We start from the raw sequence: 27,325 nt of genomic DNA, 5'->3' as shown, positions 1-27,325 counted from the left end.
TGATGAATAAAAGACTTCCTGTTAAGAGCTGTCATGACCAGAGACAAAACTCAACTTGTAGCAACAACATGCGAGTTGAGCAGCTTTGCATGATTCACAGTTCAAAGTAAACCTTTATCTGAAACCAGCCCCCCCAGTCCATCCTCTGTCTCAAAGAGCCCGTTTCATCTTCTTTCCTTTAAGCCAACTTTATCCTGATTGGCTGTCCCTTACAGCAGATGGGTGTGGCCTTTGTGTCTGAGATAAGGATATCAGAAATCATAAAGAGACAGACTGTGACAGTTACTCACCAGAGAGCTGGTGTACGTCGGGTCTGACGAGTTTTCAGTCAGAAACCTGCTCAGGCCAAAATCTGACACCTGAAAAACACAAAACCACAACTGTCAGATCTGTTTAGATTAGTCGAGCGGACAGGTGTGCAGGGCCACACCCTCACCTTACAGACCAGGTTGGAGTTCACCAAGATGTTACGAGCCGCCAGGTCTCTATGGACGTAGCTCATTTCAGACAGATACTTCATTCCTGCTGCGATGCCGCGCAGCATCCCCACCAGCTGGATGGTGGTAAACTGGCCATCATTCATCTGAAAACAGACAGGTAGAGGGTCAGACAGGTAGAGGGTCAGACAGGGAAAAGGTCAGACAGGTAGAGGGTCAGCCAGGTAGAGGGTCATACAGGTAGAGGGTCAGACAGGTAGAAGGTCAGACAGGTAGAAGGTCATACTGGTAGAGGGTCAGCCAGGTAGAGGGTCAGACAGGGAAAGGGTCATACAGGTAGAGGGTCAGACAGGTAGGGGGTCAGACAGGTAGGGGGTCATATAGGTAGAGGGTCAGACAGGTAGAAGGTCAGACAGGTAGAGGGTCAGCCAGGTAGAAGGTCATATAGGTAGAGGGTCAGACAGGTAGAAGGTCATACAGGTAGAGGGTCAGACAGGTAGAGGGTCAGACAGGGAAAAGGTCAGACAGGTAGAGGGTCATACAGGTAGAAGGTCATACTGGTAGAGGGTCAGACAGGTAGAAGGTCATATAGGTAGAGGGTCAGACAGGGAAAAGGTCAGACAGGTAGAGGGTCAGCCAGGTAGAGGGTCATATAGGTAGAGGGTCAGACAGGGAAAAGGTCAGACAGGTAGAGGGTCAGCCAGGTAGAGGGTCATACAGGTAGAAGGTCATATAGGTAGAGGGTCAGACAGGTAGAAGGTCATACAGGTAGAGGGTCAGCCAGGTAGAGGGTCAGACAGGGAAAAGGTCAGACAGGTAGAGGGTCAGCCAGGTAGAGGGTCAGACAGGGAAAAGGTCAGACAGGTAGAGGGTCATACAGGTAGAGGGTCAGACAGGTAGAGGGTCAGACAGGGAAAAGGTCAGACAGGGAAAAGGTCAGACAGGTAGAGGGTCAGACAGGTAGAGGGTCAGACAGGGAAAAGGTCAGACAGGTTTGCTGCTCTGTGACTGTCCCCCTCTCACCCTCAGGAAGCTGTCGAGCGCCCCGTTCTCCATGAACTCGGTGAGGATCATGACGGGGCAGGAAGTGGTGATGACTCCCTCCAGGTGGATGATGTTAGGGTGCTGGAACTGTCCCATGATGGACGCCTCCGACAGGAAGTCCCGCCTCTGCTTTTCCGTGTAGCCACCCTTCAGGGTCTTAATGGCCACGTAGTTCTCCTTCCTGCCCGGGATCCTCAGCCGACCACGACACACCTCGCCAAACTCACCTGTACAGGTATACGGCACAGGTTACATTACTTTTACAATAGTTACAATTCAAATGGAAGAACACACCTGTATTTCACTGGGGATAATTTATTCAAATTTAATCCCCAGATTAATGATAAAACTGCCACGTGAAAAGATTTCAGATATACTGAACACAACACTGTCTGTGCACCTGTCCTCACCTGATTCAGGAAATGGGAAGGTAACAACGAGGTGGTGTTATTTTTGTTAAAAAACAATCACATGGGCAGGTGATGAAAGATTACGTAGTAACATTGGCTATGGTTATGACAGCAAATGTAAAAATAAACAGTCATACTCCTGCCCAGGTGTATCCAGCCGAGTCATAACAACAATGTAATGACCTGACGTTCCACAGGTGTATTTTCCCAGGTGTTTGTTTTCCTTCAGGCTTAATGTCATAGAAATATCTAATATGAGAAAAGAAAAGCCACCTTGCCAAATTCACCTCCACCTGTAGGCTAGAAGACAACAGCCTCATATCTCGTTTTATCTAATAGGCAAAGGTAAGAAAAGCTGGAGGAGGTTTGAGGGGATGCTGGCCAATCAGACAGAGCGGGGTCACGGGAAATGAGAGGGTGGAGGTGGAGCTTAAAGTGAGTGTAAAAAGGTTCAGGTGGATGTAAATCTGGAGGTGCAGAGATCGGCTGACAGCAGAGCCCCAGAATCCAAACACAGACCTGCCGCTGAGCGTCGTCTAAGGTGAGAGCAGAGCGAGTCCACGCCAGCCGGAGGCAACGAAGTTTCCCTAAGTGGAGGCAGATCTTTGCGTTCTTTGAAGACGGAAACAGTAGAGGACCCACAGCAGAACCCTGAGGGACTCCACGTGTCAGAGCAACTAATGAGGTCACACGGTCACCTGAAAACAGCCAATCGCAGCAGGGCCGAACCCTCGACGCCGCGCAGCCCCATATCTACTCAATAAAGAGGACTCGTGTTATTGATACTGGAGGGGTGTAATGTTCCTTTAAGGCTCATTAGCGCATACCAGCACGTCAACACCTCCCTCAGCACTCACGCACATGTGGCCTGCGTGTGTGTCTGAGCGCGCTCGCCAGCCGGTGGTGAAAAGTTTGCACCCTTGTTTCCGCAGCAACCGCTATCCAGTTACATCTCACCAATGTCATCACTGAGAGCACTACTGTTACAGTAGCTGCACACACACTCAATCAATCACGCTCTCTCACGCCCTCGCACACACTCGCGCACAAACGCGCACGTGGCGTGTTTACTTTTAATAAAACAGGGTTCATGACGGAGAACAAATGACATCTGATGTTTTCTTTTAGTGCGAACACAGCTTCGCCTCATCATGGGAAAGTTAATGTTCCGCTCTCAAGGGGGTCAAAGGTCACAAACACATCTGGAAGACTTTACAAAATAAAAGTCCTATTAAGACCCATAAGTTTGTTTTGGCTTTTCAGAAACAACAGAAGATATTTGGGCTTTTTGTTGTCGTGCTGCTGCCTCCGTGCAGACTCCCTAACAAAGCTCCAGAGGTGAACAGCATCCACAAATGCTTCCAGATCCCAGAGAAATTCCTCAAGATTCCCAAAATATACGCCACCATATCCACTAATAATGTGTTCCTGAATCTTTAATGATTTACTTATTACAATAATCACGAAACCATTCAAAGGTTTTTGGCATTCCCAAAAAGGCTGACGTCTCTAAAACCTTTAGCTGCACAGATGTTCCTTCAAAAGGTTCCTGGAGTCGTAAAAACACTCTCTGAGCATTCACAGTTTCTTTTAAAACACCCGAAATGGTCTGATTGATGAGAATTTCATCAAAAACTTATGGCTTGGAGGGCGGAGTTTGCCCGTGACAGAAGTTTACACCACGCAGACATACAGGTGTGGGTTACCTGCTCCGATGACCTCTTCGATCTTAACGAAGGAGGCGTCGATCTCTTTGGCGAACTCCCTCACGGCCTCATTTGGGTCCTCGTAGGTAAACGGGTCGATGTAAACCTTCATCGCTACAAAAACAGCACAATCATCATCGTCAGTCGGCCGCGTTCATTTAAAACCGTTTGTATCAGACTGGCTCATTGGCCGAGTTGTAGCTCTGTCTCTGATTGGCTGTCAGACTCACTCTGCCCCATCTGGTAGTGGCCGCTCTTGTCGTGGATGTGCGCGCTCCTCTTCCTCCTGGTGACAGACAGACAGGTACAGACGGCTGTTTAGATTCAGAGCAGCTGCGGGATTCTGGTTTCCTCAGGAGACACACACACATCCTTTGTTCTGTCGCTCTCTCAGGAATGTGATTATCTCGCCGTATCTCGCCATCGCTCTCACAGTGTCGAGTTTCTCCATCTTAATATAGTCGACATGTCCCACCCTGCTCTGTGTGTGTGTGTGAACCTGAGGTCAGTGTGTTCTATTGTTCTGCAGAGGGGAGCAGGGAGGGTGCATCCTGAACACACGCACTCACCGGTAGCAGAACACGCCAACTATGGCCGCCACAGCGAGCACCAGTATCCCCAAAGAGGCCGAGACTCCAGTCACCATCAGCTGGGACACACCTACCCAGGAAACAAACACGCAGGAGTGAATCTCAGTGTTTTCACCTCTCAGACTCTAAAGAAAATGTAATAGCATGCGACCTCGTACCGTCAGGCAGCGTGTTGAAGCCGGTCTCGGCACCGAATGAGCCGTAACCGGCCTGAGAGCGAGCGCGGACCTGCACCCGGTATCTCGTCGCCCGTTGCAGCCCGTTTAGCACCAGAGAAGAAGACCTGCTGAACACGTACTGCCACTCTACTGACTCCTCACCATCCTGATAAGGACACGTTAAGAGTAGGCATTAGAGTAACACAGGAGTCCTAGTGACACGCATTAACAAAGGTCCTCACAGGACTAAACAACGTATCTAATCTGCGCTTATAATCTGTGTGTGTGTGTGTGTGTGTGTGTGTGTGTGTGTGTGTGTGTGTGTGTGTGTGTGTGTGTGTGTGTGAGAGAGTTAACATATGCAGACATACATTCGCTCCAGCACAGAACCAAACCCTGTTCTACAAAGATGATCCTGCTAAAACCAGATGGAATGTTTTACAAAGAAGTACGCTCTTAGAATTTTAGATATATTTTATAAACACACACTAAAAGACAGAACGTAAAAAAGGCTTCGGTTTGAAGTTCACATGGACTCAGGGCCCAGGTTAACTTCAGGGTAGGGCTGCTTGATTATGGCAAAAATGATAATCACGATTATTTTCACTGAAATGGAGATCTCGATTATTTGACGAGATTTCACCCTTTAAGACCTACTATAGAACCAAGTCGGCCGGAGCTTATATTATATTTTTACATGCTGTAGTGCCATTAGTGGGAGCATTTTTGTTGCTATACATCAATACAACTGTTATAGCCCATATTTTAATAATATGTATGCATTAAGTCCATAGTAACTACATTAATTGCGAAAAAGTGCAATAAACTACAAAAAAATTTAAAATTGTTTTTGTTTTTTTACATATTTTTCTACTTGGAGAAATTTAAGAGGTTTATCCCTCAAAACTTTAAATACAAAAAAGTTGCAAAGAATAGTTTACAAGAACAGGAAATTTATTTTGAGTGTCTTCATAGTTTTATTTTGGAGATACATCAATTTTTATATACTGCAGGAAAAACAAAAAACAATCCTATGATGCAAATTTGCAAAGAAAACAGCATGTGCATCAAAATAAACTATTTCCAGCAGTGCAATTCGAGTTCTAAGCATCCCAGAAACTATTCAGAAAAGTCAAACATGACTTATAAAAACACCAGTATAGGCTTTTAAGGCCTACAAGTAAAAAACTACATTTTCCGCGAAAATGACGTCACTTCCTGTTTCAGGCAGGTCATGGCGGACATGCTATAGTTCGTGCTGATGGACGTAGGAAGTGTTACAAACAGCTGATCGGATCGGCAAAGCGTGTTTCTGGAATATTATGTTTTTGTTCCTGCAAGCGCTTTTTATGCAATTTTTGCAAAGCTATATGTGGAAGGAAACCGTGACCGAGGACAAGCTGATGGCATAAAATGTAAGTACAACTCCTCCGGTTTCATATGCAAAACAAATTATTGCGCTAGCTTACGCGGTTCCGGTTCTACAGGGATTTAAAGGGTTAACAATAACAATGTATTGAATAATGACTTTTAAAAATAATATAAAATAGTGTGCAAATACTGATAACACTGCAAATGTTTGCGATATAAGAAATAAATGAAAAATGTAAACATCTGTGTTTAGTGAACTTTGCAGTGTTGCTCTGTGGTGCAGCTACAACACTGTAGCAAAGTTTACACACTATGTCTACTTGATCCACGTCTGACTGAACCCATAATGTTTCCACACCACTGAAGTTTGTTTTTTTTTACCTCTCTTTTCAACCAACGGCAGTCACTCTCCTCTCCAAATAACTTCTGCTTAGCTTTCCGAGCTTCCCTCGGGTCCTCTTAATTGTTGTGACGCGTGTTCGAAATGCAGAGAGGTGCGCTCGATTTGCCACACGGAGCAGCGCAAGAGTAAAGCACGAGGGAGGGGCTAATAATCGGCTCAGTCATTTTTAATGATCGTTGAAAGCCCAGATCGTAATCGTGATTAAAATTCGATTAATTGAGCAGCCCTACTTCAGGGTTAACTTAGCATAGAGGTCCTAGTGATGCACGCATGTGTGTATACCTCAGGGCTGTAGCGCAGCTCGTAGTCCAGGATCTTGTACTGGTTGTGCACAACTGGGACGCTCCACTCTAAAGATAGACTGCTCTCTGAGGCCTCCACCCTCCTCAGACCAGATACTGGAGGAGGAACTACAGAAACACAGACCATCATTCACTGATCATTACGTTTGTGTGCACGAAAGAATTCTGGGTAATGTAGTGTGTATCTGTACCATCTCTACTGGTGGTGATGTTGAGCTTGCTGGAGGCTGGCTCTGAGTGGCTGAGTGCAGACACGCCATTTAGCGACTGGATGGTGAAGATGTACTTTGTTTGTGGGCGGAGCCCCCAGACGACGACACGCCGCTGGGTCAGGCCGTTCTGTGCCGGCCGGTAAAGAACGCTGTCGCCACATGGGAAGCAGGAAGTGACCTGAAGAGGAGAAAGAAGAAAAGGGGCGGGGTCAGATCTGACAGCTCAGACTGGTGCTAATGGTGACAGAGATGGCGGTGGCGTACCTTGGTGGCAGTGGCGGGCCCGCAGGTGGAGCACAGGACTCTGTAGGTCAGGTCATGTCGTCCTCCGCGGTCCAGTGGCTCGCTCCACTCCAAAGTCACCATGGTGTCATTGAGCTGACTCACCGGGGAGCGAGGAGCCGAGGGAGGCTCTGCGGAGGTCAAAGGTCACAGGTCAGTGCCTGCTGAGTATCACCTGTCAGACGCTCAACATCATCTACGTTTTTTTCCCTGAGCAGCAACTCTCAGGCAGGCTGATACCTGAGAGTCAGGCGGCCTGTTTTCATTCCTGCGTAATGAGTTTTTCTTCTTTGTCTGCAGACTGATGGAGGAGCTGAGAGATAAGAACTTCCTGCCTCCACACAAACATCAGAGTAACCTGAGACCTGTGTGTGTGTGTGCAGTCGTTACCTGTAAGACCTCGACATTACACACACACGGACACAAGCACAAAGAGGTAATGAGCCTATTAATTTGCCTAATTGCTGTTGCCTGAGGGGATGTAGTTAAAGGGGTGGGTCGGGGTACTTAAAGAGGCGTGGAGGCTTGTTGGCAAAGAGCCCTGTGTGTGTGTGTGTGTGTGTGTGTGTGTGTGTGTGTGTGTGTGCGTGTGTGTGTGTGTTTGTGGTCCAGAGTTTACACAGAGTTTAAAGTGGTCTCCAGATTATTTAATAACAAATTACATCACGTCAGTCTGTGGAGACTAGAGGCGAGGTCCTAGTGAAAGACACTCTCCAGCTGCATGATGGGAAATGTAGGACAAGAGGTTTCAGTGTTGTCAGAAATTACAATAATAAAGAAAATTAAATGAAAAGCAGAGGGACTTACGTGTGCAGGCACTGTGCGGCGGGTCCGAGTCGGCTCGATAGAAACCAGAGTGACACGGGCAGTAGGCGGAGCCTGGGATTCTTGTGTTGCTATTGGCTGGACAGGAGCTGCAGCCAACAGGTCCTGACTCGGCTTTAAAATGACCGGACGGACAGGCTGGAGACAAAGGCTTAGAATTAGCATTCACCTCTAAAAACACACACACATATGGGATTGTCCACCTTCACCATTAGCCTGAACCCACATGTGCACACACATCAGATCTCCAGAAGCGCTACAAAAACCGCACTTCCTCTATTGTCCACTAGGGGCTCCAGCAGCGTGCCAGTGCTCATAGACTTCCATGTTAAAATTTCAACTCTACAGCATGTTTACAACCTGATATAAAAAATAACAAGATTCAGTTACACACAGAGCGACGTGTTGTGGTTTAATGAGTCAGGCCTATATCAACAATAGACCAGGTATAATCATAGAGTGCAGAGAACAGCAGGGTGTTTAAGTAAAAAGAACATGATTACACGTGTATAATAAGCCTCTGAAGGTATGACCTGAAGCGTTTTACATCCAAACAACTGTTTTCTGAATGCAGTAAAAAGCTCAGATTAATGTGCGTTACAGAAACCAGAGCTGACATCAGAGTGTTTTCTCACAGGTGGTGGGGTTCCACAGGGCTCTGTTATTGGTCCTCTACTTTTTAATTAGGTTTCATTTAATTCTGCTTGTAAATGCACTGGATGTTTATTGCTTCATCTATGGGGGGGTCTACTATTTTTGTACCGCACCTGTTTAAACTGGTTAGGCTTAAAAAAGGATTAAAGTTTAAATTATTAGCGATGTGGGTTCTATGGCAGGCAGCCTGAACTGGACCTCTGGATTGTATTTGTGCCGTTGGAGCCTTTTGGAGCATTTCTAATACAATTATCTGACCAATAATAAACTGCTGTGAGGTTAATTGGACTAAAAGACAGCTGGGCTCCATTTTTGTGTGAAATTCCAGAATTTTATTTGAACGTGACAGCAGCCAAAACGCGAATATTATACGAACATTATTTTGAAGCAATAAAATGTAGTCACACTGCTTTGCAGTTGCATTTATAAAGATCTTTTAGTAATAATTAGTTCTACAAACCGTAAAAACATTGAATGTGACCTGTTGTCTGAACACAACCAGTTTGAGTCAGTCAGAGAAGATTTGAGCTGTTGTATTGAGCTCACACAGGCTGCTGCCTCCTGGCCTCAGGCTCTAAAAAGACGAGGCTTCAGAACAATGGGACTAAAACCAACAATGAAGGTATCGGGCGTGCCAGCGAGTCCCAACTAAAGCAAATGTTCCACTCAAACATGACAGTGAACCTCGAAGCAGTAAAAGCAGCTCAGTGTGTCCAGAAACAGCTCAAACCCGTCAGTGGTCGTCCCCGAAAGAGATCAAACAGTCCCAAAGAAACACACCCGCCTCTCCTGCTCATGCACACTCCAGCAAACAGATGTTTATGAACATCTGGAGCCTTTTATTAGAAATGAAACATGTTTGTGACGTAGAGGTCGATTTCTGTCACTGAGGTTTAAAAATGGTTGGAAACTAAAAATGGTTCATTTATAGGAAATATTAAAGAATGAACACATGATTATGTTAAAAAGAGCAGAGAGTGAAAGCAGAGAGGTTTGGCTCTGTGGGTTTCTGGCCTGGAATGTGAGTAATGCTCAGAGCTGGGATCAGGAACACCGCAGAGGGATGAAGGGATGAAGGGAGGAGTGCAGACTCACAGACAATAAGAGACAGGAAGTGACCTTGGCTTCAACAGGATGTGGAAAGTGCTGCCATGATGTCATCACTGGCCTCCCCTGCCAAGCACGGGAGTAAGCACACACACATGCACACACTCTGCTTAAGCAGCGCTAGTTAACCTCTGACCTCTTCACTCAGCCTGGCTCTTGCCCCTCCCCCTCCCTCAGAAGCAGAGACAAGCAGAGGACGTCGCTGCTTCTGCTGTCGCCGCTGCAGCGCTTCCCGCTCGCAGTCAGCTGACCTTTGACCTCACACAGAATAACAGGAAACTTGGACAACCAAGCCGTCTGCGGCCCGCGTCGACCTCGCTCTGCTTTCATCCCGCGGCGATGGCGGAGAGGAGAGGAAGCGTGGAAACAGGACGGAAACGTGCGGCGAGCGCGGAGGCAGGACGGACTCCGATTACAGCGCGTTTCCTCCAGAGAAACACCGCAGCAGCTGCTCCTGCAGTTTACCCACAACCCCTCTCACTTACTCATTAAAGTAAACAGCTGCACACGACTTCAACGACAGCTCAATAATAACTTTCTCCTTCAGGCCTCCACCATCCCCCACACCGCCAGTCTTATTCTGAAAGGACGCCTGAGCGGCGTGAAGGAGCCGGCACAGCGCGAGACTCCCCGAATACTTTAACAACAATTTATCAAAGTGTAACACAACTATTTTAGAAATCTCCTAAAACTTTCAACTTTAAACCTAAAAGTAACAGAATTTTCAGCTACATTTGAAAAGTAAATAAAGGAACATCTTAATGACAAATAATCACGTGCTTCTCTGTTTTTCAGCTGGTGTGAAGCTTCATGAATAACAGCATGAACCATATTTCGTTTGCACAGACTGTGATTTTAGTCACTGCGCAGCAGTTTGTGACTGTGTGTGAAAAGTGGATTATAAACTCACTGTAAGAAGCTGAACACTTGTTGACACAGCCACTCCTCTACTGTGACCCACACCGCTTCCTGTCATTTACTTAACAATAGTTACTATAGTTACTGTTAACAGTGTCCTAAGTGTGCCTGTTTTTTAACAAACCGTTTTAAACATTGACTTTCAGGATAGAATCAGAGAAATGATCATTTCTTTTCTTTAATCTCGGTCAAAGTTTCCTACATATTTTCAACTCTTTTTCTCTAAAATCTTAGATCTTATTTTCATTATATTCAGTTCAAACGCAACAAATGTTTTTATAACATTAAATTAAATCTACATGTTTCTTAATTAAAGGACTTTAACATTTGACTCGTTATAACTTTAAAACAGAAGTTTCTTTAAATAATACATTTTCATTTTTTGGATGTTTTTCATAAAAATATTACGTTTACACTTTTAAAAACTCACTTTCTACTAATTTTGTTAATAAATACAATTTAGTTTTAGAAATTCAGTTGAATTTCGTATAAAAACACAACAGCTGTTTGTAATCACCTTGATGAACTGAGACATTCATTTATTTGTAACTGTTGACAGTTATTTTTCAACATGTTGCAAGTTTTAATAAAACTGCTGATTTGCTGAAACAATTAATGTACTAATACACAACAGATTTGTCTGTTTTGTTACAATATTAAACAAACTTTATTGTAAACTCCATCAACACCATTTTACTTTTTTCTTCAAAACCTTTTGTAATTTAAGTGATTTAACTTCTGTATTGTGACTATTTTGACTTTAATAAGATTTGTAGGACTAATATTACTACTAATAATAATAATATTGTATCACAGTCAGACAGTCAGGTACAGTTATACCAAAATATAAACAATTAAAGCTGTTTTATTTCAGATTGTTTGTCTATAAATCTTTGACTCTTTTTAATCTTAAGATCAGTTTGCTTCTCATTATAACTTTAATAACAATCATAAATAAAAACATTACAAAATGTAATGTTTGGCAGCAGTGTGATGTCTATTTCAAACAATTGCGGTCTTATTGTGGAAGTGACGGCTTCCTCTGATGCCTGTGCTGATTACAGAAACAGTAATCCTTGTTTACTGATACGTTTCAGGAATCCTCTTACACGCCGTAAGACAACGACTGTAATCTGGTTATAATCTGGTTATATGTAAACAAACGTTGTGATCTGAGCTCATGGTGGGGAAGAGAAACACTTTCTTATGTTTCCATTTCCCTCAGATTTAAAGTGTTTACTGAGTAAAGCTGTAACACTGAGAGTAATCTGATTACTGCTGAGTTTTATCCTGCTTTACTTTGGGGCCCCTGCTCTGCTCGCTCTCACACTGTCAACACGTCGCTCTCTCTCCCTCTAATCGCCTCCAGCTTCTCCTCTCTGTTTACTCGGACTCGCAGTTCTGACCACGAAGAATTTTAAGTGCTGATAATGAAGCGGCGCACAGGAGAAGCTTTTACTTTGTAAAACAAATGATGGTCGGAGCTGTTAGTGAGTTCAAGTCGTGACGGTGAACCCGAGGTCTCGGCTCGGGCCTTCGAATGTGCCGGATTCATTCGTTCCATCTCAGTGATGACGCTTTTACTTTGAAAACTAACAGGAGGTCTTTTGTTTTATGGACTGCACTCTCACCTCTGCAGCGTACGTCGGTCTCTCCTGCTTCGTATCCAGGACGACAGGCGCAGCTGGACGTCGGCTGTCCTACCCACTCCCCGTCTTCACCACAAAGCATGCTGGGAGGTTGTGACTGCTCGCCAGGCGGCGTCACGGCATTCTCCACGCACACACCCTGAGCCTGCAGCAGAATGTCAAAATAAAAGCTCGTAGACACAAAAGCTTCAGTTACAGTGCTTTTATTTTTAAACTCAAAGGTGAGCTTGTTATGTACAAGAACGCTAGACTCCACTGTTGCTATGGTTACCTGTTCCACCAGCGAGTGGGGGACGGTTTCAGGAAAAGAGGCGAAGGCGCGGCGCAGGGGCGGGCACTTCCTGTAGAACACACGCACAGAGAGCAACGCCATGCAGGCGCTCTGGCTTTGGAAGGCCAGGTAAAGCCCCGCCTTACGCAGTCCTTCCAGCCGCAGCACCTTGACATTAGGGCGGCCCCTGGCGTCACGCAGCATCAGGTGGTCGGCGGCGACTGTCGCCACTTTGATGTAAGGGTTCTCCATCCAGGCCGGGCTGGTGAGCGTGGCGTCGTCAGCCTCTGACGGGTAGTAGTACAGGTTGAAGGTCTCTTTACACGGCTGCCTCAGACTGGAACACTCCATCATGGAAAACCTGCGTCGACACGTTCAGAGCTTATATTCGCTTCTCCGCGTTAATCAACATCAAACGACCTGTGATTTCCACCAACCAGATCTCCACGTAGACCGTGGTCGCCGCCTTCAGAGGGATCCAGCGCGTCCTCAGCCAATAGGAAGAAGTGCTAGTGATGGTGCAGATCTCATAGGTCCGCACAGTGTTTTGCTGATCGTCCCTCGAGCTCGCTTCCTCCCACTGAGGACAGAGACGGATCATAGGTGAGCTTTTCATTCAAAGCAATGCAGAGTGTTAGCTATAAGCTAACAGATTAGCTTTGATGTGTACCTGCGAGTCATCAGCAGGGTAGCTCGTCCATCTTAGGTCAGATGTGGCCAGCTTGGTGTTCATCAGCACATCTGAAACACAGACAGCAACAGTCAGCAAGTCCTGGGCAAATAAAACATCCTCTAAAAATCACCCAAAGTTCATCCCACTGCAGGTCTTCAGCAAACCTACTGAGCACTCCTTTAAAACCTCGACGTAGTCCTCTACAGGCAAGTCACCACACTCCCCTCAAATGCTCCAACGACATGCTTGCTTGTGCCCCTTAAAACATTCCTCAAACACCCTCCTTGAGTTTGTCAGCAACGTCCTCAAGCAGCACTGACGTCACTTGGGACCTTTCGAGACTTCTTGGACCGTTTTAAAGATCCCAGCAGCCTCCTAGAAGTGTTTCCAAACCTCTTAAAACAGCTGCAAATGTTATTTAAAACCTCTTAAAAGTTTGCTTAAAACCTTTTAAAAGACCCTCCTAAGGTCCTCAACATACCTTCAAGTCATGAGACTCCCAATGGACCCCCACAACCTTCTAAAGATCTCAAAAAGCCTCTTAACAGTCGCCCAAATGACCACAACAAACTGGTAATGTAAGAACACAACAACCTCCTGATGGTTCTTTGAAGCCTAGATGTGTTAAAGGTCCCTCGATTCCTCTTAAAAATAAAATATAATGTTTTGAAACTGCATTAAAGTTATCTGTAAAACCCCTCGAGGTTATCAACAAGTTCCTCAAACAGCAGTGATGCCACTTGGGAATCTTTTCAGACTCAATGGTCCCAGCAGCCTCCTATAAGTTTTTCAAAACCTCTAAAAAGGCCCCTAAATTCCCTAGAAATTCCTCCAAAGTTCTCCTAAATGCTCTTCAAACCACCTGTAAAACAGCTTCTTCCCACCTTATAAAGCTTAAAACCTCCTAAAAGTCAGCCTGAAGCCTTCAAATCATCAGTCAAGGTGTCTCAAAGCCTCTCAGCCACTCAGATGCCTCCAACACACTTGTATTTAATGCAAAAACTCTTCAATTTTACTAAAATGCCCCTTTGAAAACATCCCACGTGTCCAGAGCTCCTTAAAGTCTTTTTTAAAAATCACGTCTTTTACGACCTCTTTTGAAAACACCTAGGTGTCTCTGAAAGCTTTTGAAAAAGCGTTTGGAAAACCGCGTGAACTTGTGCACTCGCGTCCACAACCACTGGAAGCTCAACAAACCCCTGAAACCATCAGAACCGCTCGGTGACTCCGGCAGACAGAGAAACTCACGGAGGCCTCAGACGGAGCAACAGAACCAGATCAGCTGAAGGCGGCGCTCTGATATGAGCTCTGATTTTTCACTGGAAGTCAGCAGGTTCAGCCAGACGACCCACAGGAGGTCTTTCAGCGGCTTCAATCAGGGAAAGTAAAAACACAGACGGTCATACAACACAAGGGCTTCTTTCTCCCTCTGCGTGTCTCTGTGGAGGAAGGAGGACAGGTGAAGAAGACCAGGCTACACCCCGACAAACACACACATTCGAAGCATGCCTGCACATGTGTAATATCTGCCGTGAGTGATGGTGTGTAATCAGCGTTGGAGGAGAGAGGCTCAGGAGGCTTAACCCTGACACACACGGTGAAAAATGCAGACGTTTCTCACACTTTTCCCCTCTTCCTAAGCCTCTTAGACCTCCACAACCACCATACGTTCATATCAGTCCTCTGCAGAAAGTAGTCCCATACAAATACAACATTAATGCTGCTGTTTTCTGAGGATTTCTGTTTTCAGTCAGAGCTCAGAGCCGCAGAAAGAGAGCGATAAATCTAAGCGTGCTGGTTTCACTGCTGCAGGACTCATTTACACGGGAGGGTGGTGTTCCCCCACCTTTAATATGACAGGCCTCAGCTCAGGCTTTGATGTTACTGCCTACATCCAAACAACGTAAACGTCTTGGTGCTGTAGTTCTGCATAAATCAGCGCGCCGCTCTGCTGCAAGCTTAAATTTAGCGTGTCACGAGCACAGCTGGAAGCACTGATGGGGGCGTTTTCTGAGATGTGATCTCACTTCCTCTTTAGCAGCGCTTGTTTAATACGCACCTTTGTTCATTTCTGCTGACTGTGACATCCAGGTGCTTTCAAAATAATACAAATACATCAATAAAATCATCGTGACGGCTTAGTGAGGCGGGCGGAGGCGCGTGGAAACATTTGAGGCCCGACTGATATTTTTTACATTTTTATGTGGCTCACTTCCTGTTTAGTGTCTGTGTCGCTTGCAGCTATTGGCTGTGATGGATGAATGCTTTCAAAATAACATAAATCCCACACGATGACTTTTGTTAGGCTGGAGTGTTTAGGCTTATAAAATCCAATATTATGGAAACTGGCCTTTGTTATTATTACAGATTTGCTTTTTTAAAAGATTAGTTCTCACAGTTACTTTATTCAAAATACGGAGGACATTTGTCAGTCGTGTAGGAACGTCTCCACGTGAACGGAGACTGTGAAGACACTTCAGGCTGGCTGTGCCGAAAAAAATATAATAACTTTGTTTTGACTTGGCTTCATCCAGACTATAATATTCTTATTTACAAAGGGTATACGGTTAAAAAAAGGTTGCATCTTGTGCAGACCAGGGCTGTCAAACATAAGGCCCAGGGGCCAGAAACGGGCCTTGTAAAGCTCCAATCTGGCCTGCTGGACTGCACGACATTAAAGTTTAGACCTTTAACTGTATTTTCACGTTTCACACTTTGTGTAACTAATAAAGTTCTCCCTGTCTCTGCTAATAACACTACACCAAAGTAACCAAGTAACAGACCAACAAAGAAATTAGGCCTGTGCGATACGACCAAAAGCTCATATCCCGATATAAGACATTTATCGTCCCGGCAACGATATATATCACACATCGTTTACATTTTCTGTAAATTCTGTGAATCTCTGGATTTCACTTTTTTTTTTTGCAGGTCGTGCACCTGGAGTTAGTTGTTTTGACCGATGAATGAAACTATACATTTTTAGACATTTTCTTTGTGAGTATGTATTATTTATTAATTACCCCCGAGCTGCGGGGAAAAGTTCTAAGGTTCGAGTCTAAGGTTTATTTTTTTTGCTTTTCATCTGTAAACACTCTGTGTACTCTTTCACTTGATTCAGTTTATTTTTTTAAATTTCAACAGCCTCTTAGGCCAAAGTGCTCAGCAACAAGCAAATAAAATCCTATAATTTCAGCATTAACCACACTGCAGCCATATCATTGGTCAGATAACTGCATTAGAAATGTTTATAAGCCTCCAAGAGCCCACAAACAGTCCAGGGGTCCAGTTCAGGTACCAGCTAAGATGAAGCCTAGCAGACAAATTTCAACAGGATCTTGAGCTTTATTGTGAAAAGGTTTATGTGGAAAATAAACAAGCAGACGCAGGAGCCACGCGATGGTTTTACCGTCAACGCATAAAAACAGTCGCTTGCCGGCCGCAGTGTGTTTATATTAAATATGAGAGAAAGAGAGAACCTTAAGAAATAAATACAAATAAAAACAAGATGTTGTTTTGTATTTTTTTCATATAAAACGATGAAAAAAATATACAAAAAAATGCACATTTGCGACACCACGAAACAAACGATAGCGTAATGTGAATGTCATCGGATATATCGTTATATCGAACAGCCCTAAAAGAGATCAGAAAGAAATATTTTTATTTTTTTTAATGCAATGGGTCCACAGTAAATTAAGTAAAAGACAAAAAAAGAGATTTTGTGTTAACTAACAAAACCTTTCAGTTTTATAATGACAGTAATGAGCTACAGAACTGCTGACACACTCATTTCTTACACTTTAGGTTTCTGTCATTTACTACAGCAGAATTTCTCTATCATGGGGAAAAACACATATTATACTTGTATTTCCAGGATTAAAGCTGCACTGGACCATTTACGATTAAAGTGGCGTACGAGGTAAAATGAGTGTTAGCTTTAGAGGTGTGGGGGACGGTCCACACTAACTATTAAAACCTCTGATCGCACAGCTTTAAGACAAAGAAAGAAGAAAGAATCGTCCATACAATCTTAAATATTGTTTTTCTAAAGGATCGTCGACCTGCAGACTGAAGGATGAATAAATCATCCAAAGTTCAGGCTTCAAAGTGAAAAACTGTTCTTACAGTCTGTGATCTGAACCTTCAAACGGACACTTGTAGGTCTGATGTCCTTATAAGGTCTAGATCTAACCATGGTCCTCACAAAACAGGCAGACAAAACACACACACACACACAAATACAGCTCTGGAGAGAGTGTGTGTGTTTGTGAGTCTGTGAGTCCACGTCAGTTACACTTCATCAGCTCTCTTTAACCAGATTAATAATCTGTAGTGGTGTGAAAAAACACACTGACCTGCCTGCGTTTCTCTCACACACACACACACACACACACACACACACACACACACACACACACACACACACACACACACACACACACAGTCTCGTCATTCATTTGCTCTAATAGCTTCAGTCACTTCTCGTTTTAATTAACCGACAGGCAGATTTAAACAGTTGGAGCGCCTGACTGTGTGTGTGTGTGTGTGTGTGTGTGTGTGTGTGTGTGTGTGTGTGTGTGTGTGTGTGTGTGTGTGTGTGTGTGATTACAGCGTGGAGAAAGGGAAAGCGGCCCTTCCATCGTTCTGCTTGGCAGCAGCTGAGGAATGAAGCCGTCTGTAATTCTCCCCGGGTGTCTCAGGGCGCCTGTACGAAGCTCACGGACACAGATGAGCAGCGAGCGCCGAGTCGAGAGCTCACTGTGTGATGATTAATCTGCTGCAGCAGACGCTCCAACGCCAAGAGTGGAAAACATGATGAAAATGTGACCTCTGCCAGTGTGATATGCTCAGGAGAAGAAGGTCAGCGTCTCCTCACGCACACACGGGCCTCTTATTTCTTCACGGGGAGCTCCGATAAACTTCTAAACTTAGGAAAGCAGTAGAAACACTTACGGTGCTTCTACTTTTGGGTCTGCTATTGTACTAATAAATCCTAGGAAACCACAAAAAACCAAGACACAGAGTTGAGTCTCAACATTAGTAGTGTGGCTGCCATGTTAGTGCAGTTAGAGCACGAGAGGTTCAAGTGCTATGCTATCAGCTAGCTTGACTGGCTATCGAGCTGCATCCACAGACTTCGTGCTCAGTAACAAGCAACTAAAATCCTACAATCTCACCATTAACCACACAGCAGCCATATCATTGGTCAAAGAACTGCATTAGAAATGCTCTAAAAGACTCCAAGAGCACACAAACAGTCCAGAGGTCCAGCTCAGGTACCAGCTAAGGTGAAGCCTAGCAGACAAGCTAGCAGCTACACCCGCCTGTAAGTCATGGAAGCCCCGACACTTCAAATGCTGCAAAATGTAAGCCTGAGTTATGAGATATAAAACCAAACTGACTTATAAAGTGATAAACATGTAGTGGCTTTAAAAACAAAAGGGATGGATGACAGAGCCCTGTGGAACTCCACCACCTAAGCAAACACTGATCAGAAAACGCTTCAGCTCATATACGCTTCATATACACATGTGCTCATGTTGTATTATTATGTTTAGTCTGTTATAAATATACAAGCCTGACTCTGTTTCTCTGTGTGAGTCTAAAGAGCATCTGCAGTGTTTTTATTTGACGGCATGTCAGATGTTCACAGGCTTTGCCAAAGTCCAAGTACTTTTACTGCAGTTGGACATTTTTAGCCTGGTGGTGTGCAGGGATGTTAGAGGAACAGCAGGTTTTGCCGCTGACATAATTTTAGGGTTCAGGTTGTGTAGCAGTTTTAGTGACACTCCCCTCTGGTATGCTCTCGTCTTTCCTCCCTTCAGGATGTCCACGGGTTCATGTATCTGATCTACTGCAGCACCTGAATGCCTCGCCGCTCCCTCTGACACCGCGGGGCTGTGATGTCATGCTATGTGATCAGGGATACGGCCTCGGATCTTAAGTGCTGGATGCGCAGTCAGGTGATAGCAAACGCCGCAGAAACCTGCGGTGATGTGACACGAGATCGCCGAGCCTGCAGGTTCGTCTCCTTTTTGTTGATTTTCTACAAGCCACCACATTAACTCGTTTTTCTGAAGCTGCCGAAGTTATGAGCTCCAAGTCTCGACCGCAGAGGACGAATAAAGTTTATGCACACGCGTTTCTAATCAGCATCGCAGCCTGAGCCAATTAAAGCCTCAGCATGTGTGTGTTTGGTTTACATCCATATAGACTCTGTAAACTGCACACACACACACACACACACACACACACAGAGTCCTGTGTTTGCGAGGACTGGGGTCTGGATCCTCGGACCAGCAGAAATGTCCCCGCGCTGCTGCACTCTGGTCCTCACAAACATACAAAGGAAGGAACACACACGCTGTAAACAGTGCATCTGCGATAAGAGTGCATGACGAGGACACGGAAATTACCATGACAACGCTGGCGGGATGTTTACACGAGCCGGTCGGGCTGCGTGTGTGTTGGTGTGTGTGGTCTCGTGCTGCGACTTGCTCTCTAATAAACCCGATTATCTCACTCCTCCTCGCTCCTTTCTTCTCTCTCATTCCTCGACTCCTCGTTCCTTCTCCTGCCTTTTACTCTCTCCTTCTTCTGCTTCAGTTGCTGCTTTTCTGCTCGCTGAACTTTGTGCGATTTTTTATCTCAAGATCTAAAAACAACCATCTGACCGGCTGTGCAGGAAGAGCAGAGAAACCTAACGAACGTTTGACTCTGGTGCAGATTAAGATTTGTACTGAATGTCATGTGATGTGACTCCACATCAGGGCTAAAAACCACACATCGTACCAGCCTGCACTAATGAAACACCCCGCGCACTCAGTGCTTTAAGTACTTCCAGAGGGTCACTTCATTTGCTCAGTCTTGTTAAAAGACAACAAACAAGAACAATGGAGCTTTTTCATTCTGCAAACGTCAATGACGTGTTCTCTTTTTGTGGAAACTTTGGTGCAGGATGTGGAGAAAACTGCAGATTTATGGCTGATTTTGGGGCCGTAAAGGATGTTCTAACTTTAGCAGAGACAGCTGCAGATCAAACGGGCCAGAGCTTGGTTACACTGCCTGGAAAAGGTGAGGGGACAAAGTGTGGGTCCGTGGATGCCTCCCTCTGTCATCACACTGCAGCCAGGATCATCATGTGGCTCAGCTCAGTTTGTTAGAGGACAATTTCACATGTATGTCATCAGCAGGAGGCATTAATTCACAGAGGAATGGTATCTTCCCATTAAAATTGATGTCATTAATCAGTTCCTGCTCCAAACGCTCCTTCAGGCACCGCTGAGAGATAAAAAGGTCCAAATTAGCTCAGTTCCAATAAAACGGTCAGTGTGGCTGTTCGCCCACGTGTTCCAATAAAGTCCAGGTGTTCCTGACAAAGGTATGAGGTTCAGCTGAGTTACTAAAGATTTATGCTTCAGCGGGAAAAACTGTGCTGTAACTGCAAGCCTCTTTGAAACCCTACGCTGTAACCTGACGTGCATCTCCCTGGAAATGGAAATACACGTCGCCACAGCTGCAAACGCTGTGATTGGTCCGTTCAGCTCCATAGATTTCTTCTGTCTGCTTTTTCACCACAATGTTCAAATTCATCAGTGAGAGAATAATGATCCTAGCCTCAGTATGATGGAAGAATAATCACAACATCAACATAAGGACTCACATATGTCAGTAAATTCCTGGAAGGAAGCAGCTAGACACCACTATCTGGTGGAGTTAGTGGAGGAGTTAGTGGAGTAAGCATCGTGCCCGGGGATATTTGGTATGAAGACTGGAGCCGCCAGGGTCTGAACCACCAACCTTCTGATTAGAAGATGACCTGCTCTACCTCCTGAGGTCCGCCATCCTCAGTAAGTGTTAGGGGTGGGGGGAAAAATTGATACTGTGTAGTATCGTGATATTTTGTTTGCTAATAATGTATCGATACAGGGACAGCAGAAATCGATATTTTGTTACAAAAAAGGTTTTTGTGCTCTGACTTCAGAGCATGTTGATCCTTTTTCTGAGCAACAATCCTGACACTGTCCAAATGTGTTTAACTTTTTTTTGGCAGCAATAAACATGACAGTTTACTTATTTTAATTTAAGACATGTCTTATTTTAATTACGTTTAAAACTTTTTTATTTAATGTTTACCTTTATGGACAGAATCTGAATATCGCAAAATATTTTAAAAAATTGCAATAATATTGTATCGTGCTGGATCTTATCATTGCACTTCACTGGAATGAGCACAGACGAGGTAAGCCTTTACTGGACACTATGTTGGTTCTACTTGTTTCTGATGTGTATATTTACTGTACGTCTTAAACACACACATTTCATTGCCAGCAGACAGACAGTGTTTGTATAATTTAAGAGAGTTTCATGGAGGAACAGATGTTCAGGTTGTGTTTGTTCCTGCTCGTCTTCATCGCTCTCTGTTTGAGCACCTTATCTTCTCTCTGTCAACACTCCGATCGATGATTCAGGCTGTTTGAACTGCCTCTGACTCATTTCACATGTCAGGAATCTTCCACAACGAGCTGCAGCTCTGTTTGTTCTCCTCAGCAATCAGCACATAAAACATCTGAAAACATAGGAGGACGGTTAAAACTTGCCCTGCTAGTGATATTTACTCAATCCTCAAAGACTCTTTGAACCATCCGGTTGGAAAAATGTTCCACAGCTGCAGAGATTATCCAACAGTCAACTGGAAGAAATCACACTGAGAACATTTCTGCTTCTTACATGTGACAGTTTATAAAATATCGGAGTTTTGGCCCGCGGACAAATCAAACCACCTGAGGACGTCTGTCTGGAGAATGGAAAGTTACTCGTTAGCTGTAGAGGAGGAACTCAGGCTGAGTGCGTTCGCATCCAGATGGTTCAAAGCGTCCTTAAAGGATCAGTCCGCTTTATTTCAGCCTGCTGTAGTTCCCATTAGTGTGTCCGCCGTGTCTCTGTGGGTCATGCTCACCTCTGCTGTAGAGAGTCAAGGAAACAAAGTGCAAGCTCCGAGCAGCTTCCCCCCCAACCCTTCAAAAAATGGAGTTTTACATTAATTTTCTTTTCCTCATTTACTCCAATGCCTACAGTGAAACTATGACTGAATGTATGCCAATACCTGACTGCACTAATGAGGCCGATTTCCACTGCAGGAAACGGGTTATTTCAAGTCAGAGTGCACCTTTGTGACTGTTCCAACCACAGGAACTGCCCCCGCAGGACCTCTTCCAGGGATGTTTTTGCGGAGAAAGAAAAATAGGGCCTACTCCATTATCTCTTTTCCATCGACGTGATGCCAGTGCAGAGCCAGTTCTGCCTCTGTGCCTTTTGACAACCAGCCCACATTTCAACAGGTTTGAAGGCTGAACTTTACAAAGGGAAACCGGGGGTAATTTACACGAGGAAAAACGAAATTCATGGAGGCCGCAGCATCTGTGGGCTCCTTCTACCAATCACTGGTGAATGTCTTTTTTGGCAAAATGTGGGAGATATTTTCAGTCGTAGAAAGTGGTTTAGTTTTTGTTTGGTTAATTTGAAATGCATGAAACTGGCTCTAGATTAGGCACTCACAATGAAAAGAGGAGTAAGGTGCATTCAAAAGGTAATTCACATTAAATATTTAAGACTTTAAAAAGACTGCACATGTGTTTTCTCTGCATTACAATAATACAGTTTTACCCGCAACAAAGTTATTTATTTAATGTGACATGTTTGCCAGACAAAACATAACTTAAACAAGTAAATCAATCAGTGATTGGATGTTATGCATTTAAACAATTTGGGTTTATCAGGCTAGTTATTATAATTAAAAAAATAACCATCCTAGAGCCTTCACATTAAGTTTATTATATTGTTTATCGAAAATGACTCGATTGAAATGGATGGAAAGCTTTTGTGCAATTAAAAACCTCATCTGACATATCTGAATGTAGGCACTTCCAAACATCGCTGAAACACTACTGGGTGGGCTCCGTTACCCACTTAACTCAGAACAAACACAATTTCTTAACCCGATGAAGGAAGATGGAGAACAGCAAACACTGTGAGAATTCACCATAAAAGCAACAAACACAAAAGCAGCCGCCAGCTCTTGGTCAGCTGCGCCTACACTCATAGAACCGTGGTTACGTAACTTTGACGCTCGTTAAACTTAGTGAAAGCAGTCGGGTGAAGGTTCCCAAAACTTTCCACTGTTCATCGTATAGGCTCCAAAAAGATGAAAGAACAGGAAAATTTAGAAACGTCATTAAAATCCTCTTTTCTGGATGAGGTTTGAAGTTAGAAAATGTAATGATTCAAACTTTAGTGTTCTGAATCAGTTTTAATGATGGAGGCGGTGAGCTGAAAAATGGAAACAGGAAGGTTCGATGGGATGATTACAGAGCTGTTCAGCTATCGACTGTTTTGACATTACATTATAGCTTTAGGCTTTCCACCCTGGGGGGTGGAGCCCTCTGGGAGGACATAAAGCCATTGTGGGGGTTGGTGTAGGGGTGTAAACATGAAATCAAAGGCTTTGATGGCGTTTGAGAGAATTACCCTTGGTTATGGACATTTTTCACTGAACCTAATCATTCGGTGACTAAATGTGAGGTGAAGGAACTTTTTTAGCTTCAGAAACAGGTATGTCAGAAAAAGCTTGAGATCATAGCATCAGCGTGCGTCATTCTCAGTTAAGGTAGTTTGACTTCCTGCTGCTCTGGACGCTTTCCCAGAATCCTAAAATTGTCCTCTAAGCAAATCTTCCCTCTGCTCCAACATGAAAGATTTTAATCTGCTTCTACAGTTATGAAAAGCTTGTTTTGACTATGAAACAGAGACACAGCTTTGAGAACAGGTAACACCACTGTTTTACTATTATTACTACTTTTTAATGAATGTGTTCTTTTAACCAGCGGAGTTCCCCAGGGCTCTGTTGTTGGTCCTCAGCCATTCTGGTTTAACCTCTTTCACTGTAATATAAACCATCCACAAATCATGTAAAATTATAGTCTTGGTAAATAACAGAGCTGAAAGCGTTAAATATCTGCCTGTCACAGCACGCCGGACAGGGTGAGGTTACAAACAAAACTTCATCTGATGAAGATTTCTTAAATCCTGACGGTTTTCCACGAAGTATTCCATATAGAGAAAAACTAAGGGTTTTTTTCTACACTTTTTAAAAATGTTTTTTAATGTCCACTGATGGGTGTTGGGGCGCATGTCACAAAGGTTAAAGGGGAACTTCATATTTGTATCAGTAACATTTTAAGCAAATGATCTTATATATTCTCTAAAAATTTTATTTTGTGGGCAAACTGAAGACACTGAGATCATATCTCTTTTAAAACATATTTTTAGCTTTGCTCTCAGCTGTTGTTCTGCCTGTTTATTTACCATCTGTGAATAAATGTGCAGATGCTTTGGTTTACTCCAGGCTCCTCAGAGATAGGTTCTTCTGCATCACAACATGAAATATTTTCCTTCAGCTTTTCAAATTATGCTTTAATAATAATATTAATTCAAATGTAATAATTTTACAATATTATGTATACATTATATCGGTTATGGTAACAGCAAATACTAATGTGAACGCTTTATTGGTGTCTGATTCTTATGAATGTTGGGACTCAGATGGGTGTTCACTGTTAGTGTGTTTACAATCCTAAACTAGGGCTGCTCGATTATGGCAAAAATGATAATCACGATTATTTTCACTGAAATTGAGATCTCGATTATTTGACGATATTTATTTAACCCTTTAAGACCTACCATAGAACCAAGTCCGCCAGAGCTTATATTATTTTTTTACATGTTGTAGTGCCATTTTTGGGAGCATTTCAATTTGCTATGCAACTGTTATAGCCCATATTTTAATAATATGTATGCATTAAGTCCATAGTAACTACATTAATTGCAAAAAAGTGCAATAAACTACAAAAAAAATTGAAAATCGTTTTTGTTTTTTTACATATATTTCTACTTGGAGAAATTTAAGAGGTTCATCCCTCAAAACTTTAAATACAAAAAAGTTGCAAAAAATAGTTTACAACAGGAAATTTATTTTGAGTGTCTTCATAGTTTTATTTTGGAGATACAGCAATTTTTATATACACTGCAGGAAAAAACGAAAAAACAATCCTATGATGCAAATTTGCAAAGAAAACAGAAGGTGCATCAAAATAAACTATTTCCAGCAGTGCAATTTGAGTTCTAAGCATCTCAGAAACTATTCAGAAAAGTCAAACATGACCAGTATAGGCTTTTAAGGCCTACAAGTAAAAAACTACATTTTCCGCGAAAATAACGTCACTTCCGGTTTCGGGCAGGAAATGGCGGATATGTGATAGTTCGCACTGATGTCTGTTTCACTGTGGGAAGTGTTAGGAACAGCTGATCGGATCGGCAAAGCGTGTTTCTGGAATATTATGTTTTTGTTCCTGCAAGCGCTTTTTATGCAATTTTTGCAAAGCTTTATGTGGAAGGAAACCGTGACCGAGGACAAGCTGATGGCATAAGATGTAAGTACAACTCCTCCGGTTTCATATGCAAAAAAAAATATTGCGCTAGCTTACACGGTTCAGGTTCTACAGGGATTTAAAAATAGTTACACAAAACGGAGCGTGCTGCTCTGACCGGCTTTAAAGGGTTAACAATAACAATGTATTGAATAATGACTTTAAAAAATAATATAAAATAGTGTGCAACACCACTGAAGTTTTTTTTTTAACCTCTCTTTTCAACCAACAGCAGTCACTCTCCTCTCCAAATAACTTATGCTTAGCTTTCCGAGCTTCCCTCGGGTCCTCTTAATCAGCGGTCTCCAACCTTTTTTGCGCCACGGACCGGTTTATGCCCGACAATATTTTCACGGACCGGCCTTTAAGGTGTCGCGGATAAATGCAACAAAATAAAACCGGTACCGAAAAAAAGATGATTTATTCATAACACACGTGAAAAGACCGAGGAAAACCGAGTTAACAATCAAAACGATAACAAAATAACGCTGAAAACCGATAAAACCCCTGAAAACCAGACATTTCACACCTGAGCCTCAACTCTCGCGGCCCGGTACCAAACGACTCACGGACCGGTACCGGTCCAAGGCCCGGGGGTTGGGGACCGCCGCTCTTAATTGTTGTGACGCGTGTTCGAAATGCAGAGAGGTGCGCTGGATTTGCCACACAGAGCAGCGCAAGAGTAAAGCACGAGGGAGGGGCTAATAATCGGCTCAGTCATTTTTAATGATCGTTGAAAGCCCCGATCGTAATTGTGATTAAAATTCGATTAATTGAGCAGCCCTATCCTAAACCCTCCTCTACCTGGTCAGGTTATTTTTAACACTGAAAAATGCAAACACTTTTAACTTTGAGAGAACAAAATTCCTATTTTTGTGCTTTTAAATGCATTATTATTATTACTTTCTTTAAAAACGTCACGTGCTTCTCTTTCTGGACATACCATTTGTGCACTCATTTAAATGTTACAGCTGATATTGTTAGAAAGGTCAAACCTAACGTGTGGCTGGCATTTTATTTTGAAAATCCTGGCGACACTCTCACAGGTCTCATATGCCCATCTTTATTGTGAGTGTGAGGGCTAAACCTCCAAAGGGCCAATCAACAGATTAACAAACCGGCACTTAACATGTAAATCCTCAGTCAGAAATTAAATCCAGCGCCTTTAAAGGGATTTATGGACGGAAGGAAGGCGCCGAGAGGGAGAGGTGGAGGCAGGAGAAAGAGGTGGAGAGGGGGAGGTTTGGTGTGTGCGCGGGGTTAAAATAAGAACAACAGAACAAAGACAAGAGGAGAGAAAAGACAGGGAGCAGATGGAGCACAATATGTGGACACACCCACAGTAAAAAAAAGCTTCTGCGGCACCAGAGTCCAGAGGAAAGATGTCTAATTTAACCACTTTAGCTAATTTCACTGTTTTTATGTGAGAAACTCCTGATTTCATGTGACCCTCTATGCTGAGAGGTGGAGCGCGAGAAGCTGGCACAGAGAGCGAAGCTTAACCGGGTGAAGCAAAGCTGGATGATCCTTCAAAGGGTTAAACAGTAAAGTCCCAGAGAGGCTTCAAACAGCCTTCAGAGTCTGAACACACACACACACACACACACACACACACACACACACACACACACACTATTGTTTTCTAACTGGTAATTTTCTGGTTTGGCAGGAAACAATGATCCTGCTTCCAGCACACACACAAACACACTCAGCTGCTGATTAACCTGCCGTTAAAGAGCGAGTGTGTGTGAATCTGTTATTTATTTATCCTCAAGTCTTCCTGAGTGTCTGTTTGTGTAAACTTCAGTCGACTGCACACACGCTC

At 43.7% G+C, this 27,325-nt stretch overlaps 1 protein-coding gene across 1 annotated transcript in view; it reads right to left on the bottom strand.

The window, feature by feature from the left end:
- The window catches only part of ephb4b (eph receptor B4b), a 36,367-nt gene that overhangs the window by 5,860 nt on the left and 3,182 nt on the right, over positions 1-27,325 (bottom strand). Inside the window, exons 2-16 of the mRNA XM_024799802.2 lie at positions 13,010-13,080; positions 12,777-12,919; positions 12,340-12,700; positions 12,051-12,213; positions 7,723-7,878; positions 6,898-7,046; positions 6,613-6,811; positions 6,402-6,529; positions 4,346-4,511; positions 4,167-4,257; positions 3,828-3,883; positions 3,598-3,711; positions 1,461-1,708; positions 437-583; positions 291-359 (exon numbers count right to left, since the gene is read on the bottom strand). Coding sequence (XP_024655570.1) covers positions 291-359; positions 437-583; positions 1,461-1,708; positions 3,598-3,711; positions 3,828-3,883; positions 4,167-4,257; positions 4,346-4,511; positions 6,402-6,529; positions 6,613-6,811; positions 6,898-7,046; positions 7,723-7,878; positions 12,051-12,213; positions 12,340-12,700; positions 12,777-12,919; positions 13,010-13,080 — 2,261 coding nt within the window. The remainder of the gene's footprint in view (positions 1-290; positions 360-436; positions 584-1,460; positions 1,709-3,597; positions 3,712-3,827; positions 3,884-4,166; positions 4,258-4,345; positions 4,512-6,401; positions 6,530-6,612; positions 6,812-6,897; positions 7,047-7,722; positions 7,879-12,050; positions 12,214-12,339; positions 12,701-12,776; positions 12,920-13,009; positions 13,081-27,325) is intronic.

Source organism: Maylandia zebra, unplaced genomic scaffold, assembly GCF_041146795.1.
Source record: "Maylandia zebra isolate NMK-2024a unplaced genomic scaffold, Mzebra_GT3a scaffold01, whole genome shotgun sequence".
In the NCBI taxonomy this organism is placed as follows: domain Eukaryota; kingdom Metazoa; phylum Chordata; class Actinopteri; order Cichliformes; family Cichlidae; genus Maylandia; species Maylandia zebra.
Note: the sequence above shows the minus strand (reverse complement) of the source record. Positions and strands in the feature narration are given on the sequence as shown.